Source organism: Doryrhamphus excisus, chromosome 19, assembly GCF_030265055.1.
Source record: "Doryrhamphus excisus isolate RoL2022-K1 chromosome 19, RoL_Dexc_1.0, whole genome shotgun sequence".
NCBI lineage: Eukaryota > Metazoa > Chordata > Actinopteri > Syngnathiformes > Syngnathidae > Doryrhamphus > Doryrhamphus excisus.
In genome coordinates this window covers 6445350-6463914 of record NC_080484.1, presented here as the reverse complement: position 1 = coordinate 6463914, position 18565 = coordinate 6445350, and the positions used below count along the sequence as shown (strand labels likewise).

Below are 18565 nucleotides of genomic sequence, written 5' to 3'. Positions count from 1 at the left end.
CAGTTAGACTCGATATTTTTGTATTGCAAGCTAACCTTCTGTTTGTATAGACTAGCTACTAGCTACTTTTTTTCTCATTAAAATAAAACCTTTGTAATAATCTGACTTTATTTTTGTAAAATTACAGCAGTTTTGTAAATTTCTTGTGATTTTTTCAAACTATTTAATTTCCCAGTTCTGGTCAGAGTGCAGACTGCTGATTGCAGAAAGTGGATTAGTTCAACAACCGTCCCAAAGCCAATGGAGGCTGAGACATGCAGGTTATCCATCCAACAGTCACAAAGCACACACCAGCACATCCAGGACCCCGCCTGCACACACCATCAACACACGCCCCCCCAATCGCCCCATCTCACCCGGGGAGTGACAGTGGCCCTCAGACGGAGCTCAGCCGAGGGAAGATAAGAGGCCGCCTGAGTGCTACTTGTTACGGGATGAAGCCGCCCTCATGGCGCACGCATGCCATCATCAATCTATCCGCCGTCTCATCGCTGCGGGCAGCGTCCCGTCGCAATCTCAGCGCCTCCCTGATGATGATGATGAATGGCAATCAAGTGCGGCTGGCAGGTGAAGATGTCACACACGCCGCTGTTTACATTTTAGGCAGGAACGCAACCCCCATGCCGGACTCATGCATCACTTTGGCACACACACACACACACACACGAAATGCAAACATGACAACCATACACAGTAAATATACTGTACATACCAAATACCAACAGTACTCATATGTACTACATGAAAATGAAACTAAAATCTGGTATTACAGGAAATATACCAATGTTAGATATATATACTATATATACACATATATGATATTGTCAAAGAATAGATCAAATATATATTCATATAAATATCTTATATATAAATAGCTTTAAATAAATACACAATAAAGAATATAATATATATTTTCTATTTACATTTCAATTTTATTGAGTAAAATAAAGTGAATGAAAAATGAACGTGTCAGAATTTAACAATACCTAAAAATTCAATGAATAAATAATACATTTGTATAATGTATTATTTATAAATACATTTACTTCGCTTTGCATTTTGTGTGTGATAAAATCAAATTCATAAGTCCAATATTACTCTTTTTTTAAGTGTTAAGAAAACACGCCAGCATCCTGGAAAAAAACGATATTTCTTCATATTTCAATTTTACATATCCTATATCATATAAGATCAGTCAAAGTCGGAAAAATGTCTGGAGTAAAATCTATATATTTTAATTATTATTATAAATAAAAAAATAAATAAAATTATTATTTTAAAATGCCTGATATTCTTAAAAAATCTGTAAATTTTATTCATTTTTTTTCATTTCAATTTTCATATTGCCAACCGGTAGGAGGCCTCGGGACGACCTAGGACATATTGGAGAGACTATGTCTCTCAACCGACCTGGGGACCCCCCCGGATCCATTTTTGTCATTTGTAAATGTACATATTAAAAATCAGGATTATGATTAATTTTTAAAAATGCAATTTCTTCAAACTTTAAATGTAAAATTGCACAGAATGTGTGAAAGTGAAGCTGGGAGCGTACCCACCGTAGACGGCGTGTGGTGGTAGACGGTAAAACAGCAGGAAGAAATGTCGTGTAAATCCAAGTTTATTCTTCTATTGAGGGGTGGGGGTGGGGGGGGGGATGCATGATCAACAAGTGGAAAAGAACATTCACATTTCCATAGCTTTCCACCCCCCCCCCCATCATGTGCATTGCATGACCAGGTGGTGCACGCTACGTAACGTAACGCTACGAATAACGCCGTGGTGTCGCTTTTACAAAAATACTTTCCTGGGGGGAGGGGGGGGGGGGCGTTATAATGCACACACAGCCCAATTCTCCAAATATTCAAATTGTGCGTAACCTTCATCCTTTTTACCCGACAGTAACAAACCGAGGTCAGGTGATCACAACAGAAAAGCCACAAGTTTCTAAATAAAAGCATGGAAATGAGGAGTGATTGGTCACATGGATTCCCAACAAAGGAAGGCTATTATTCGCTGTTGCGGCGAGGTAGAGGATGAGGTGGAATATCAGCACACATCAGCAGGTACCCTTTGATTGCTCGATCCCCCACAAGCTAAAGAATAATATCATCGTCATCTACTTCCAATTCCTTCATCAAGCTAAAGACAACAAAGAAAAAAGGATAAGACACAAAAACAGCTGGATAAAAATCACCGGTGGGTTTTTCCAATCTTTTTATGAGTAGAAATAGACGTGGCAGCGCTGGAGGCTGGCGGCTCGGGGTACGCCCACGTCAGCAGGGATATTTTTGGCCAATAAAAATGAAGATTTTGCCTGGTGGCATTGAAACATACCACGTTTATCACCCATTCCTGACCTCAGCGTTATAAGTGAAGTAACATTCTTAGTAATAAATGCAATACTTGGATTATTAGAGCCCTCTAGACATAAATAACACCCCTATGTTGTCATTCACTATCCGATTAAGTGAAGCTGAGGTGGCTTCTTCTGGCTTCTGAATGGCCAAAAAATGTATGCTAGCCAGGAAATGTGGAGAAAACGTTTTACTTCCTGGTACTTTGTTGTTGTTTTTTTTAAAAGGTTTGTAGATGTGGACTTGTTGGTTTGAGTAGGCCATGAAGGCAACATGTCATGTAGCAGCTATACCTACGCTTCCTAAGCAGCGACACAAACATGCTCGACTCTACTGGACTGTATTGCTTTGTTACACTCAGCTTATTGACGGCAGAGAATAAAAACAACAACAAAGGGTTCTAAGTTCTATGAAAGTTCATTATCTAGCACACATTCTAAAAATAATAATAGTGTCAATTCTACATTTCTAACATCTTCATTACCCTAAATGGTCCAATTAACGCCTCCATCCACAGCTGTGGCTGTAGGCAACCTCCTGATCTAATGATTAGTTTGTATTTCTACATCTGTCAAATGTTCTCGGAATCATCATGAAAGTAAGAAAGTGTCATCTTATGTAATCTTTGTGGTTACAATTACAGCACTGTACTTTGCTATCATATGTTGTCTTGTAGGTTATTAATATTAATAATAACAATAATAACTTCCTTCATGAAGCGAGCACACAAACATGATGTACACGCTGCCGTTTGTTTTTTTGATTATTGTAAGATGTTGTGGTGTCATCATGGCTGTCTTTTATTGTGGCAGAGATCCCTTTCTGAATTGGGGGTGTGGCGGGGGCCGGGGGATGGGGGCGGTGGGGCTACTGGACCTCACGAACCTTGCCGTGCAAGGCGTCGCACGTCTTCTTGGCGTCGCCCAGCAACATGGCCGTGTTGGGTTTGTAGAAGATGGGGTTGTCCACGGCGGCATAGCCCACCCCCAGGGAGCGCTTCATCACCACCACCTGCACGCACCAGGAGCACAGGTCATCTGTTGGTCCTTTTTTTTATTTATTTATTTTTTTAATACCACAGGAGCTGCTGTCAGCCACAACTCACACTGGCCTCCGCTCCCTAGAAATACACTAGAGGGCACCAGAGGCTCAGGATACGCCCACATCCACACAATATTACAGTAAACCTCTGAAATATCGGATTCAATTGTTCCCACTGGTTTTGTCCGATATAAGCGAAATCCGTTATATGCGTATACCAGAAAATGTCCGTTTTACGCATATATCGGATTTATATCCGGTATATGCGTAAATCGGATTTATATCCGGTATATGCGTAAATCGGATTTTATCCGTTATAAAAAGGCACTTCCTTGACTATGTTTCCAATGTACCTGGACGCGCAGGCAACGCTGCAAACGCAGACGTCGTATAGCGGCCTGTCACGATTCGGCGAATCGGAGCGCCACGATGCGGCCATCCGATATATGCGAGGGAAATTTAATGGAAATGCATTGGAACGGGACTGGAGATTTTGTCCGAAATAGGCGAAATCCGTTATAAAAAATCCGATATATGCAATTAATTTTTATTGGAAATGCATTACAGAAAAATTTGTTCTTTTTTATCTGTCCGTTGTGAGCGAATTTCCGATATATCCGAGTCCGATATATCCGAGGTTTACTGTACCACAGACATATTTCCTATGTGGAAAGCAGCATTTATTTTATCTGTCAAAAACGTGGAAGACACGTCATGTAGTCCAAAAGTTGTCCGTCTTTGTAGTTCAACGATTCCAGACCCGACCATGACAAGTGCAAAGTAGGATTCCTTATTAATAAATGGAATATTTTGGTAGATATGGCATAGAATCCTCGTTTACCATCTTCTATATATGCTTTTTAACATTAGAGCCCTCTAGATATGAAATAACACCCCTACAGTTAACTTTAAACTCCTACTATTTATCAGAGTTGATGTAAGAGAAAATAAGATATTAAGCATAGAAAACCTGATGATCACCTTCTAAATGTCCTTTTAACATATTTAGAGCCTTCTAGATATGAAATAACACCCCTATAGTCACCTTTCAACCCCAATTTTATCAGAGTAGACATAAGAGAAAATAAGAAATAAGCATAGAAAACCTGATTACCATCTCCTATAGTATATACTTTTAAACATTAGAGGCCTCTAGATATGAAATAACACCCCTATAGTCACTTTTAAACGCCAACTACCTGACATAGTAGACATAAGAGAAAATAAGACATAAGCATAGAAAACCTGATTACCATCTCCTATATATACACACTTTTAAACATTAGAGTCCTCTAGGTATGAAATAACACCCCTATAGTCACCTTTAAACCCTGACAATTCATCAGAATAGACATAAGAGAAAAGACATAAGCATAGAAAACCTGATTACCATCTCCTATATATACTTTTAAACATTAGAGGCCTCTAGATATGAAATAACACCCCTATAGTCACTTTTAAACTCCAACTACCTGACATAGTAGACATAAGAGAAAATAAGACATCAAGCATAGAAAGCCTGATGATCACCTTCTAAATGTGCTTTTAACATATTTAGAGCCCTCTAGATATGAAATAACACCCCTATAGTCACCTTTGGTCACATAAGAGTATGAGTGTGAATGTGAAGCGGATATCAGCTAATACCTTTTTGTAGTTGGCCTAAAAGTTAGCCCAAGTTGAGGAATGGCTGCTTCATGCTTCTCTTCTACTTTGCCGACACAAAACATTTCCATAAACACAATGTTGGCTCTTATTGCCGCACCTGTGCACGTGTGTGTGCACGTGTGTGTGAACGTGTGTACGTGTGCGTGCATGCGTGGTTAAGAGGAGCATCTCCTTGTGTTCCTCCTATCTATTCCAGATCCAGGCTTGGTGCCATTCCACAGGGACCCAGTCACCCCCTAATGGGATCAGGATGGGACCGCACCTGGAGCTGGACCCACCTCCGTGTGTGTGTGTGTGTGGGTTGCTTTTCATCCATTTTGGGCCCGGGGATGTAGCGATGATAATAACGTGGCGTGCGTCGGCCAGATGTCTCACCTGCTTGGCCTTCCAGACCTCCAGCACGGGCATGCCGGCGATGATGGAGTTGGGGTCCTCCTGGGCGGCCGAGTTCACCGTGTCGTTGGCGCCGATGACCAGAACCAGGTCCGTCTCTGATTGGACACAAAGATTCAGCAACATTTATACTCTTAATATAAATAAATATATAAATAGATAAATATTATCCTCTTTTTCTTCATCTTTAGAATGTATTCTGGTAAAAAAAAATTAAATAAATAATTTCTGTTTTTTTTTTTCAAACTTTTTATCTTGTCAAATTTATTCTCATAATTACGCCTTTATTGCTAGAATATTTTACTTTATTCTCGTAACATAACTTTCTTCCTGCAATTTCATTTTCCAAATATTTCTACTTTAAGCTGCTAAAATATTTTTATTTATTTTTATTTCTGAATTCTGAACTAAGTGAACTTTTTCCTCATATTTTGACTTAAGTAAAGTATAACTACAGCTGATTCCTATTTCTTCCACTTTCCTTTTGAATAATCATCATTATGATTATGATCTATTCACATATTATTCCATCCCCCCAACATATTTTTCAATAAAAAAACAACTTTATTTTGTTTTGTTTATTTCTCATAATATTACAACTTTAATATTTCAAGTATTTAATAAGTCAATAATTTTCCTCATAATATTACATTTATTCTTTAAAATTTATTCACATAAAATTGCATTTTATTAAATTATATTCCAACATTTCAACTTTATTTTTTCAATGTCTCTTTTAATTAAATTAATATAAAATATTGTTAAATATTTCATTTTTTTCAATTTAATAAATTTTGCCAAAAATTAAAACTTTGTTTTCTTTTTCATAATATTACAACTTATAAATAAACGTAATTTTTCTTTCATATTTAAATTGTATGCTGCTAATATGTTTTGTCCTCCCACAATGTGATTCTCATAAAATCACAACTTTTTCTCATTACTTTGCTTTTTCCTTGAAATATTTTGACTTTGTTCTTGTAAAATTACAATTTAATTAATTTTTTTCTCAGTTACCACCATATTTTTTCTTGAGGATATAAATAAAGTTACTGTCATAAAAATGCAACTTTTTTCATTTGAATAACGTTTGTTTCTCTTAATATTATGACTTTATTCTTGTAAAATGACTGCAAATGTTTCCATTTCTGCAAAAGTTTTTTTTTTTTTTGGGGGGGGGGGGGGGGGTTACAGGTTTAGTGGTGGCCACAGTTTATCCCTGGAACAGACCATCACTGTTTGGAATAAATGGGAAGGCTTTAACATATGTGCTATGATTGCTCTTCATCTTCTCACCAGGGAAGTCCTCGTTTATTTCCTCCATCTCCAAGACGATATCGTAAGGGACGCCAGCCTCAGCCAATAGCACGTTGAGCTGACCTGGCATACGGCCGGCGACGGGATGGATGCCAAACCTGCGGAAACAAGACCATTATCAACCACGCGCCACAAGCCCTGCCTCCAATGGCATTGCCAGCTTTAGTAGCATTAGCGGAGGGCTGTGGCGTCTGGGACGTGTTGTTGAAAAAGACACTTGGAGGAGGAGCGTTGGAGGAGGACGAAAGTGATTTTAATCACGAAGAATTTATATAACACAGCAAACAAACCAGGACACAGCGGCACCAAATTATCCATAGGTATGAATGTGAGTGGGAATGGTTGTTTGTCTAAATGTGCCCTGTGATTGGCTGGCCACCAGTCCAGTGTGTACCCCGCCTCTCGCCCAAAGACAGCTGGGATAGGCTCCAGCACCCCCCGCGACCCTCGTGAGGAAAAGCGGTAGAAAATGAATGAATGAATGAATATATATAATGTGTGTGCTACTATGTTAATGTTAGTATGCTAGCAATGCTAAAGTGATGTTGGCATGCTAATACCTAATATGATGGTGCTTTACATAAGTGTCTACCGATGAAAATGGATACAAATGCCACTATGCTAATGTTAACGTGATAGCAATGCTAACATTAGCATGCTAACACCTAGCATGATAGAAGGCAAAATGTCCCAATCAAGTTGAGAATTTGGACTTTGGAACGATGTGAATGTGTTAAAGATGGAAGAGGCTAGAACTCTTTAGATCAAAGGCATTAAAAGTCTTTAGATCAAAATCATTACAACTCTTTAGATCCAATGAAAATGGATACAAATGCCAGTATGCTAATGTTAACGTGATAACAATGCTAACATTAGCATGCTGACACCTAGCATGATAGAAGGAAAAATGTCCCGATCAAGTTGAGAATTTGGACTTTGGAACGATGCGAATGGGTTGAGAAAGGTGGAAGAGGCTAGAACTCTTTAGATCAAAGGCATTAAAAGTCTTTAGATCAAAATCATTACAACTCTTTAGATCCAATGAAAATGGATACAAATGCCAGTATGCTAATGTTAACGTGATAACAATGCTAACATTAGCATGCTGACACCTAGCATGATAGAAGGAAAAATGTCCCGATCAAGTTGAGAATTTGGACTTTGGAACGATGCGAATGGGTTGAGAAAGGTGGAAAAGGCTACAACTCTTTAGATCAAAGGCATTACAACACTTTAGATCAAAGGCATTGGAAACCCTAGATCAAATGCATAAGTACTCTTTAGATCAAAGGCATTGGTGCTCTTTAGATCACAGCCATTACAACTCTTTAGATCCAATGAGAATTTGGACTTTGGAACGATGTGAATGGGTTGAGAAAGGTGGAAAAGGCTAGAACTCTTTAGATCAAAGGCATTACGACACTTGAGATCAAAGGCATTGGAAACTCTAGATCAAAGGCATTGGTGCTCTTTAGATAAAAGGCATTACAACTCTTTAGATCCAATGAAAATGGACACAAATGCCAGTATGCTAATGTTAACGTGATAGCAATGCTAACATTAGCATGCTGACACCTAGCATGATAGAAGGCAAAATGTCCCAATCAAGTTGAGAATTTGGACTTTGGAACGATGTGAAGTGGTTGAGAAACTGGAAAAGGCTAGAACTCTTTAGATCAAAGGCATTAGAAGTCTTTAGATCAAAGGCATTAGGACTCTTTAGATCAAAGGCATTAGGACTCTTTAGATCAAAGGCATTTTGCGTTCAGACAGAAGAAATATGGGAATTAATGTGCTGTGGCTAATAGCGTGGATTTATGTTGACTTACCGGACGTTCTTGCCCGCCTCTTTAAGATTCTTCACCAACTCAGCAATGGGGTACTGTGCCTTGGCGGCACACAGACCGTACCCTGCAAGCAGGTTCAAACACGCACTAAGACAAGCACGCTGTGCAAAAATCACGCTAACAACACATACCCACACACAAAATGATTAAAATCACACATTCAACATTCTGGAAGTACAGTCCTGCATCTGGCTCAGCGTCTACTCATAAATCATCGCTGCAGCTTTTAGTTAAAAAAAAAAAGTGCATACTTAAGCAAATGTGACATATTGCTGGCCTAAATCAAGCATTTTTAAACATAAAAATGTCCAAATGAAGTAAAAATACAAATATAAGGCATCCAGACGTTGTGATGAGATGTAGTATTCCAGACTGGTCACTAGGTGTCAGTATTATGTAATATTGATGAGACAACAGAAGTAACAAGGAACTCTGCCAACGTCAACATGTACGTTTATGTCTATTCTAGCTTATATTTATGTCTTATTTTCCCCTCTTATGTCTATATCATCTATATCTTCTATATCATATCAATCCAATTAATCTGTTCCAATCAAGGCAAAAGGAAACAACTTTTTCGTACAACTTTGATTTTCATGGTACAAAAACCAGGGCAAAATTTGGGTGAAAACTTTCAACAAAAGCTGAATCACACAAAAACCAGAAAAAGTCCTGATTGGATCGGCCAAGGAAGTTGACAGGAGTTTCAAACTCCAACAAACAAGTCCATGATTCCGCTCTAAGAAGAGCCAAACATGGAAATCCATTTCTTCAGCAAAGTCTTAATCTTTCCCCCAGATGCCAATCAGCTGGGGTGACGGACAGCTGGGACCCGACTCAAACGTCAAAATGAAAACACTGGGATGGCGGAAAAAAAAGGCAACACTGCTGATTATTAGAGCAGAGAAAATAATCAGAGCTTTGATTACACGCTGTTCTGCCAATTAGGACGTCTTTACCGTTCATTGGCATTCATGCTGCGTGTTTTATTAGACGCGTTAACACAAGACAGGAACGGCTCCAAGCACACTTCCTTACGCTACTAGCTTGTTTTTTATTGGCCCACAGCACATTAAAACAAAATAATTTCACAAAAAAATATTTTAAAAAAAACAGCAAAAAAAAGAAAAAAAATCAGCAATTTTCCAAGAAGAAAGTCAAAATATTAACAAAATATGACTTAATCTAACAAGAAAGTCATAATTTTGCAAGAAAAACATGACGAGGAAAAATAATCAGTAGCGTGAAGCTGAAATAATACAGAAAAGGGTATTACCGTATTTTCCGGACTATAAGTCGCACTTTTTTCATAGGTTGGCTGTTCCTGCGACTTATATACTCCAGAGCGACTTATAAATGGAAAAAGTGTTTGTTACATAAACACAAATATTACAGTTTGTTGAAGATTTTGTAGCAATGTGTAACAATTATTATTATTATTATGTTTATCATTATTATTATTACTATTATTTAAAAAATGAACATCAGTACCACATTGAATGTGCCAGACTATTGAAAAAAATATGATTGGTAGCCAAAATATGTGGGTCGGGTCATTCCAGTCATTTTACAAGAAGAAAATTATGAGGAAAAAATAGAACTATTCAAGAAAAAATAATTAATAAAAGTTATAATAATAATGAGAAAAAGTACAATACTGTGGTGATTTTTGGAAAATTGTGAAAGTGATATATTATGGGAATAAAGTCTAATTATTTAAGATTATTTAAGAAAACTGAATTATTTAAGATTAGAAGAAATTATTTAATTACTTTAAGAAGCTGAATTATTCAGAATTTTTTCTCAATATTAATATAAATATGAATAATGTGCTTTTCCCACCTATATGAAAAGGTGTATATTGTATATTGAATTATACACTATACAACCTTTTGGCATGTCTAGAAAAGATGATTGTGGTATCCAAGTATCGAGACAAGTGTTGTTGGACCCAATCCTATGAGGACGTTTGGGTTGACGTTTATGTGCATCACCTTGCGGCCACGACTTACGACCACACACAAAGACTCAAGAATGTACCCTCCTCTGTGTGTGTGTGTGTGTGTGTGTGTGTGTGTGCATGGGGAGTGAGGCCACACTCAACCTTGTCAATTAGCCTCACAAAGCGATGATGTAACACGGGTTCAGAAAGGCTTGAATAAACAGAACACACACTAAGAGGGAGGTGGATGGCAAAGTCAAGGTGCCATATTTTTCCACGCCCGTGTGTGTGTGTGTGTGTGTTACCTGGAGTGATGATGATGTTTTGGGCCTCTTTAATCATGTCGACCGTCTGATCCACGTTGACCTCTGTGTGTGTTCCCGTGATCTCCATGGGCTTGCCGGTGCCGGTGGAAGACGTGCCGTAGCCTCCCAGGATGACGTTAGCCAGAGAACGGTTCATGGCCTGGGGAAGACATGGTGATGTTACCATTCTAAGATTGACCATTGCCCGTGTCTACTTTAGTCACCCTGAGGCCTGCAAAACAACACCAAAGGATGGAAGGCCTTGAAAAGCCTGAGGTTTAGTTTGTGGACAAGTTGGCTTTGCAGACAACGTTAGAGTTCCTCCTGGTGGACGGAAGAGGAACAGCAGTGTGACCAGTGTGTGTCATTTTAGAGAGTCAAAACAGCAAACAAAAAAGTCATATTGTAAAAATAGTAGTATAAAAGTTGGCCAACAGACTTACATAAAAGATAGATTAAAAAAATGAAATAAAGAAAAAATATATATTTTTATTGTAATATGATGAGAAAGAAAAAATAAAGTTGTACATTTTGGAAAATGATTTTGGAAAAGGTTCTAATATGGGAATAAAGTCATAATATTCAGGAAACAAAATGTATGAGGATTATTTAGGGAAAAAGTAGAAATATTTGGAAACTTAAAAACAGCAAAAATGAAGAGAATATATCCTGAAGTCGATATGAATATGCTTTTTCACCTACATGACAGGCCTGAGATGTTGAAATATACTAATATAATATGTAATAGTATATGTATATATATACACTGTATAGAACAGTCAAAGATACAGTATACTGTATATTCATGCAGTATACTGTATATAGAGTATATGAATGTGAATATACTGTATAGAACAGTCAAAATACAGTATGCTGTATATTCATGGAGTATACTGTATATAGAATATATGAATGTGAATATACGGTATAGAACAGTCAATTATACAGCATACTGTATACTCATGCAGTATAGTATAGTATAGTATAAATGAACATGAATATACTGTATAGAACAGTCAAATATACAGTATACTGTATATTCATGCAGTATAGTATAGTATATACGTATGAACGTGAATATACTGTATAGAAGAGTCACTATACAGTATACTGCATGAATATACAGTATATAGATTATATTAATGTGAATATACTGTATAGAAAAGTCAATATACAGTATCCTGTATATTCATGCAGTATAGTATATATGGACATGAATATACTGTATAGAACAGTCAAACATACAGTATCCTGTATATTCATGCAGTATAGTATATATGGACATGAATATACTGTATAGAACAGTCAAACATACAGTATACTGTATACTTATGCAGTATACTGTATATAGAGTATATGAATGTGAATATGGAGTATATAGAGTATATGGTCATAAATATACTGCATAGAACAGTGGATATACAGTACTGTATATTCATGCAGTATACTGTATCTGAATGTGTAAAAGTTGCATCCTCATCTCTGATGAAAGGTTAAGTTATTTTTTGGGGGGGGGGGGGAGTGTTGAGAACAGTCGGTGCCAGCTTGAGTCAAAGAAGGAATCCCTTCGGGGCTGGGCGGGACTTACCACGCACATGATGTAGGACAGGATGGCGCCAGAAGACCCGATGAGCGCCCCCACGATGGTCAGGAGGTTGTTGTTGAGCAGGAAGCCCTCGGCGCACAGAGCCCAGCCCGAGTAACTGTTGAGTACGGTGATCACCACCGGCATGTCGGCGCCCCCGATGGCGGCTGTTAAGGTTACACCCTGGAGGATAAAACAGGGGGGGGGGGATGAGCGTCTGGAGGTCTCAGTGATCCAGGGACGGCCTCCACCGAGCACACACGAGGATGATCCATCTTCTCACAACTCAAATGTGCCTTTAGTGTTAAAATATGAGTTTTGAAAAATCCAATTTTGTGTGAGACCATGAATGCATCCTGGCCTGCTGTTTGGATGAGCAGACAGGATGCTATTTAGTTTTCTCTCTCAGGTAAACATGGAAGACAAAAGTCTAAGCTATTTCATTCATTTTCTACCGCTTTTTCCTCACAAGGGTCGCAGGGGCGCTGGAGCCTATCCCAGCTGTCTTCGGGCGAGAGGCGGGGTACACCCTGGACTGGTGGCCAGCCAATCACAGGGCACATATAGACAAACAACCATTCACACTCACATTCATACCTATGGAGTGGCCAATTAACCTAGCATGTTTTTGGAATGGGGGAGGAAACCGGAGTACCCGGGGAGAACATGCAAACGAGGGTGGAATTGAACCCTGGTCTACAAGCTGTGAAGTCTGCGTGCTAACCACTCGACCGCCGTGCCGCCCTCTAAGCTATTTGACATTTCTAAAAATATATTAGATCATTTAAAAAAAATAATAGCGTCATGGAAACCTGTTTGTAAACAAATCAGGTATGTTTACAGTAATTGACACATACATTTATATACGTTTATCTCCAATACTAGCAAGAGAACGCCATCAACTGGTCTTTTCTTATCTGAACTACTTTGATAGCCCAAAGTTCCCTCCAAAACGGTGGGAGATTCCTGATTGGCTCAGCATGTGATCTCATCCCAGCCGTTGGTCGCCAGCTAAAAGAAACAGGCCGCCAACTAACCCTACTGGTTGGCATCCCTTACACATGTACACTCACTGCACTTTTATTTCTTATGTTCTCTTCTTTTAAACCTAAGTTTTGTGGTTCCAGGCATTTTGCTTCAGTGGGGGGTAAAATGGCTCTTTTCAAAGTAAAGGTTGCCGACCCCTGCCCTATGCCATCTATTGAAACATTAATACTAATTCATACTGAATAGGGTTGTTTAGAATATTTTGCTGCTGCGTTTTTGAAAAGGCCAAGTGTGACTTTCTAGTGGTGAAGCCCAACATAATTAGAGTCAAGTGCAAGCAGGAAGTTGGCGCTCGCACAAAGTGGAGCCTTCTTTCGCCCCGACGGCTGCCAGAGTACGAGAGAGACTTGCGGGCGCAACAAACCGCTTATTGACTTCCCCTTCGCACGCGTCCGCCCCCCTTCCTGATGGAAATCACAACCTCTAACACGCGCCGTCCGTCGGCGTTTTACGGATTTTGATCTGCCCCGCCGAAAGGCCCCTTGACCTGACCCCCCCACCCCCCATAAAAAATGAATGCTTCACTGTGCAAACACGGGCCGAGTTCCAAGTCCCGCAGTACGTACCATGATGGCCGACAGAGCGGAGACGGAGCCCAGGCAGGTGATGCCAGTGGCATAGCTCGGGTCCAGCATGTACGGGATCATCCCGCCGACGCAGCCCGCCATCAGCGAGGCGTTCAGGGCGTGGCGGCCGGGGAGCATCAGGGGGGCGCTGTTCAGCATTCCTGCGCGATTGATAGACACGTCAAACAGGAAGTTCAGGGCACACCATTCAACAACAATGCAAAAGGTTTTCCCTCCAGTGGGGGCCACAGGATGCAACTTTGATATTTTGTAGATATGCTAAGAAGTTAAATATATATTTCATCTCTTTTTTTACATTTCTGGTGACAGTTCAAATTGTTGAATTTTTTTTTTTGGAAACGGAAAAAACAGCTGTAATTTTACCAGAATAAAATGAAAATGTTGTGAAAAAAAAAATATTTTAATGAGGAAAAGTAGTCACGTAAAACTGTGACTTAAGTGGTCTTGTGAGAAATGTGTCATTTTAGTTTGACTTGAAAAACAAAACAAAATAAAGTTGTCTTTTTTGGAAAATGAGGTTGCATAAAGTGATAAAGTGGGAATACGTATTTTGAAATTTTCTGTACATAAATTTAATTTAATTATTTGGAGAACATTTTAAAATATATCAGAAATGGAAGAAACAGGTGGAGTTTTTAAGTTATATAAATATATGACAAAAAAATATTTTTTTAAATAATTTATGGAAAATTATGTTGTGTAAAAAGGTTATAATAAAGTTCTAATATTATGGCAAGTCTGAATAAGTCTTAATTCCAAGAAGAAAATTGGCAAAAAACTGCCTTATTTTCTTTGTTTACAATAATAAAGTCATGCAAAATGTTGCATTCTAACAAGAAAAAAGGTGGAATTTTGCCAGAATAAACCTGTAAAAAATTATGTCATTTTTGTCCCATGAACTTGAAATATTAAATAACAAAATACCGTATTTGGTCAAATATTTTTGGGAAAAATAGGCTGGGGAAAAAGTTATAATATGGGAATATTTTGAGAAAAAAATGTCCTCAAATTAAGATAAAAGATTTAAAACCAAAAAGAGCAAGGCGTTGAAGTCAATCGTGCTTTTTCACGTAGCATATACGACAGAGCTGAGATTAAATCTAAGCTGTATAATTTAGCTGCATCCTGGGCTTTAGTTTCGCCGGAAGCGTCCCAAACCTTGCAGCTTGCCGTACGCCACCAGAGAGCCGCTGAAGGTGATCCCGCCGATGTAGGTGCCCAGGTAGGCCACTATCTTGGTGAGGTTGGCGGCGGGGTCGGTGGCGAAGTGAGGGTACTCCACCATGTATTCCGCCACGCAGGTCAGCACCGCCGCCAGCCCCACAAGGCTGTGGAAGGCGGCCACCAGCTGGGGCAAGTCGGTGATCTGGATCCTCTTAGCGATGGTCAGACCTGCGGAGTACAGAGGATCGGCAAATCTCATCTGGGATGAGGACGCATGTGTTGTTGATGAGGTGGAACACCGTGTTTGGATACGTGCGGATGTTTAGTCTGCGTCTCAGATTTGTTCCCGGAACAATTAGCATGTCGAAGATGCGAAAGACGTTTCCCGCCGCCACTCACCAGCGGTGCCGCCCACGGCCATGGCGGCGCTCATCTGCGCCAGGAGCTCGGGGCTGGGTTTGAGAGCGCCAAGAGTGGCGGCGATGCCCCCTGCGACACCCATGATGCCCAAGGCGTTGCCCAGGCGGGCTGTTTTCTGGTTGGAGAGGCCAGCCAGGGCGCCCACGCAGCACATTCCAGAGCCCAAGTACATCATCTGGTCAAAGAAGATCAAAGAAGCGAGTTGCATGTGTGCAAAATCTGGACGAACAAAGAAACCGGGATGATATCCTAACTCCATGGTCACCCACCTGTTCGATGTTGTACCCTGAATGCAACGCTGCCGCGTATCCCCCCACAAAGACTCCTCCCGGGAGCAGATAAAGGTAGTTATACTCGGGGGGATCGGTGGGACGCTTGAACATGTCCAGCATCTTCTGAGTCACCAGGAAGCCGCCTGAAAAGCCCCCATAGACCACATGTGAGCTTTGGAGCCAACACTCGAGACTAACTTTGAAGATGACGAGGGGTCTACAGTCCTTAGATCAGAACTACTGACAAGGACGAGCGTTGCCAAGCCCAACAACCCAAGCCAGGAAAGTAACGAGTGACCTTTAAACATGTCAGTGCGGACAATTCAAGTAGAAACGCTCCGCTTTCCTCTCTCCACTGTAAAGGAGAGAGGCGGGAACATGACAGGACATCCAGCACCGCTCCAACGCCCTTTGTCCGACTTGGAGGTCCAAAATGTCCCACTTTCAAGTTGTCTGGAACGGCAACATGGCGTGAGCCGATACTTTAGGCCCCCCCTCCCGTACTAGAAGACTCGCAGTTTGGTCTTGTTTTGGTTTTTGGGGTCAATTTAGCAGCATAAAGTTGAAATATTAAAGAAAAATGATTTCTTTATGTCATAACATTGTGGGGAAATAAACATACCAGCTTAACATTCAGGGGGAAAGTTTAAATATTTTGATTTTTAATATTAATATTTTATTTTTGGAAATAAGCAGCTGCAATTTTGTGAAAATAAAGTTAACACATTAAGAAAAGTTGTATTTTAAGGAGAAAAAAGTAGCAATTTATGAACTTGAATATAGGAAAGGAAAGGAATTTTTTTTGCGGCATAGACTGGAAATGTTAAAGAAAGAGAAGTCTTAATAAAAGTCTTTTTAAAAAAAAGTGGCAATTGGGAAAAAATTAGTTTGTGGGAAAATTGTAATATGGAATAAAGTCATATTTGGAGACAAATAGTACACACATTTGAAGTATATAGTATAGTATAGAATGGTATGGTATAATATAGCATGGTATGGTATAGTACGGTACGGTACGGTATTGTATAGTATGGTATAATATGGTATAGTATGGTATGGTATGGTATAATATAGTACGTATGGCACAGTACGGTATAGTATAGTATGGTCCTATTCAGACAATGTAAAAAAAAACAGAAATTGACAAAAGCTGTAATTTTAAAATGATGAAGTTAACACATGATGAGAAAAGGTCATTCCAACAAGTAAAAAGTGGCAAATTTATGAGAATAAGCTCATAATATTAGAAAAAAATGTTACCATAGGCCTGAATTATAGAAAAAATATAGTTTTTAAAGTCAAAACTAAAAGCTGTAATTTTTGGAAAACCTTGGGCCAGCCTCCTTTGGACAGCGGTACGGATGAAGCGTGAGTATGGCGTACGCTTCCATCCTGAAGAAAAACACCAGAATGCGTTTTGCTGATTGTACCTTCTAGACGTCAAGTCAATACGCATCGGTGGAATTATTGCTATGCTAGCTAACAAAGCAAACAGCTGAGCTATGGAGCAACACTTTGTCCTGAAAATGGAGATGTCACAAACGTGTCCAACCCAGCCGCCAATCAGAAAAGGCGGCGCCACGCATTCAAAGGCAGACCCGCCAGTCTTCCTCCTTAGCTGAAATTTTATTGGCGGCAAAGACGGACCGGCCCGTTGGGTGCGGGCGACTCACCAGCAATGTTGACCGAGGAGATGAAGGCTGCGAGCACGGCCAGCGTCTCTGCAGTGCTGGTTGGGGCGTAGCCACCGCCCATTAGAGACAGACCACCCACGGCCGTCAGACCTGCAAAAGAAAAAAACCTTTGGTCTCATAGGAAACAACAGACATCGTCTACATACCTAATATTGTCATTGTGACCTTTTACCTGCTGGATAGATCACCTCCTGTACGCACCAACCACTTCAACACAACTAGAAAAGCACCTAGCGCCATGCTCCACCCCTTGTTATTACATCACAGATATGATTCATTCATTCATTTTCTACCGCTTTTCCTCAGGAGGGTCGCGGGGTGCTGGAGCCTATCCCAGCTGTCTTCGGGCGAGAGGCGGACTGGACTGGTGGCCAGCCAATCACAGGCATATAGACAAACAACCATTCACACTCACATTCATACCTATGGACAATTTGGAGTCGCCAATTAACCTAGCATGTTTTTGGAATGTGGGAGGAAACCGGAGTACCCGGAGAAAACCCACGCATGCACGGGGAGAACATGCAAACTCCACACAGAGATGGCCGAGGGTGGAATTGAACCCTGGTCTCCTAGCTGTGAGGTCTGCGCGCTAACCACTACACCGCCATGCCGTCACCACAGATATTAGTCCTATATTATTTCATCTACGTATTCACATTCCTGGACCATGAAAACCTACCATGGAAAGGTTTTAGGGACTTAAAGGATGCTAACAATGCTAATATTAGCATGCTAACGGCTAAGATAATAGATGTGTGCTTACCGCTTGTATAAATGCCTACATCTGGAAATGTTAAAATTGCTAATATAATGATGTTAGTACGCTAACACCTAGCATGGTAGCGCCAAGTGTCTGCTTATGTTCATATGTAAAGCAAAAACATCAACTGATTGGAATGGAATCCAAATGGAAACATAGCACA

At 39.9% G+C, this 18565-nt stretch overlaps 1 protein-coding gene across 1 annotated transcript in view; it reads right to left on the bottom strand.

Annotated features, from left to right (window-relative positions):
• Window positions 1–1609: 1609 nt before the first annotated feature.
• nnt (nicotinamide nucleotide transhydrogenase) overlaps window positions 1610–18565 on the bottom strand; it is a 29802-nt gene continuing 12846 nt past the window's right edge. Inside the window, exons 12-22 of the mRNA XM_058057583.1 lie at window positions 17619–17729; window positions 15943–16088; window positions 15653–15848; window positions 15248–15481; window positions 14069–14229; window positions 12459–12638; window positions 10871–11030; window positions 8606–8687; window positions 6756–6874; window positions 5442–5557; window positions 1610–3368 (exon numbers count right to left, since the gene is read on the bottom strand). Coding sequence (XP_057913566.1) covers window positions 3225–3368; window positions 5442–5557; window positions 6756–6874; window positions 8606–8687; window positions 10871–11030; window positions 12459–12638; window positions 14069–14229; window positions 15248–15481; window positions 15653–15848; window positions 15943–16088; window positions 17619–17729 — 1649 coding nt within the window. The 3' untranslated portion in view covers window positions 1610–3224. The remainder of the gene's footprint in view (window positions 3369–5441; window positions 5558–6755; window positions 6875–8605; window positions 8688–10870; window positions 11031–12458; window positions 12639–14068; window positions 14230–15247; window positions 15482–15652; window positions 15849–15942; window positions 16089–17618; window positions 17730–18565) is intronic.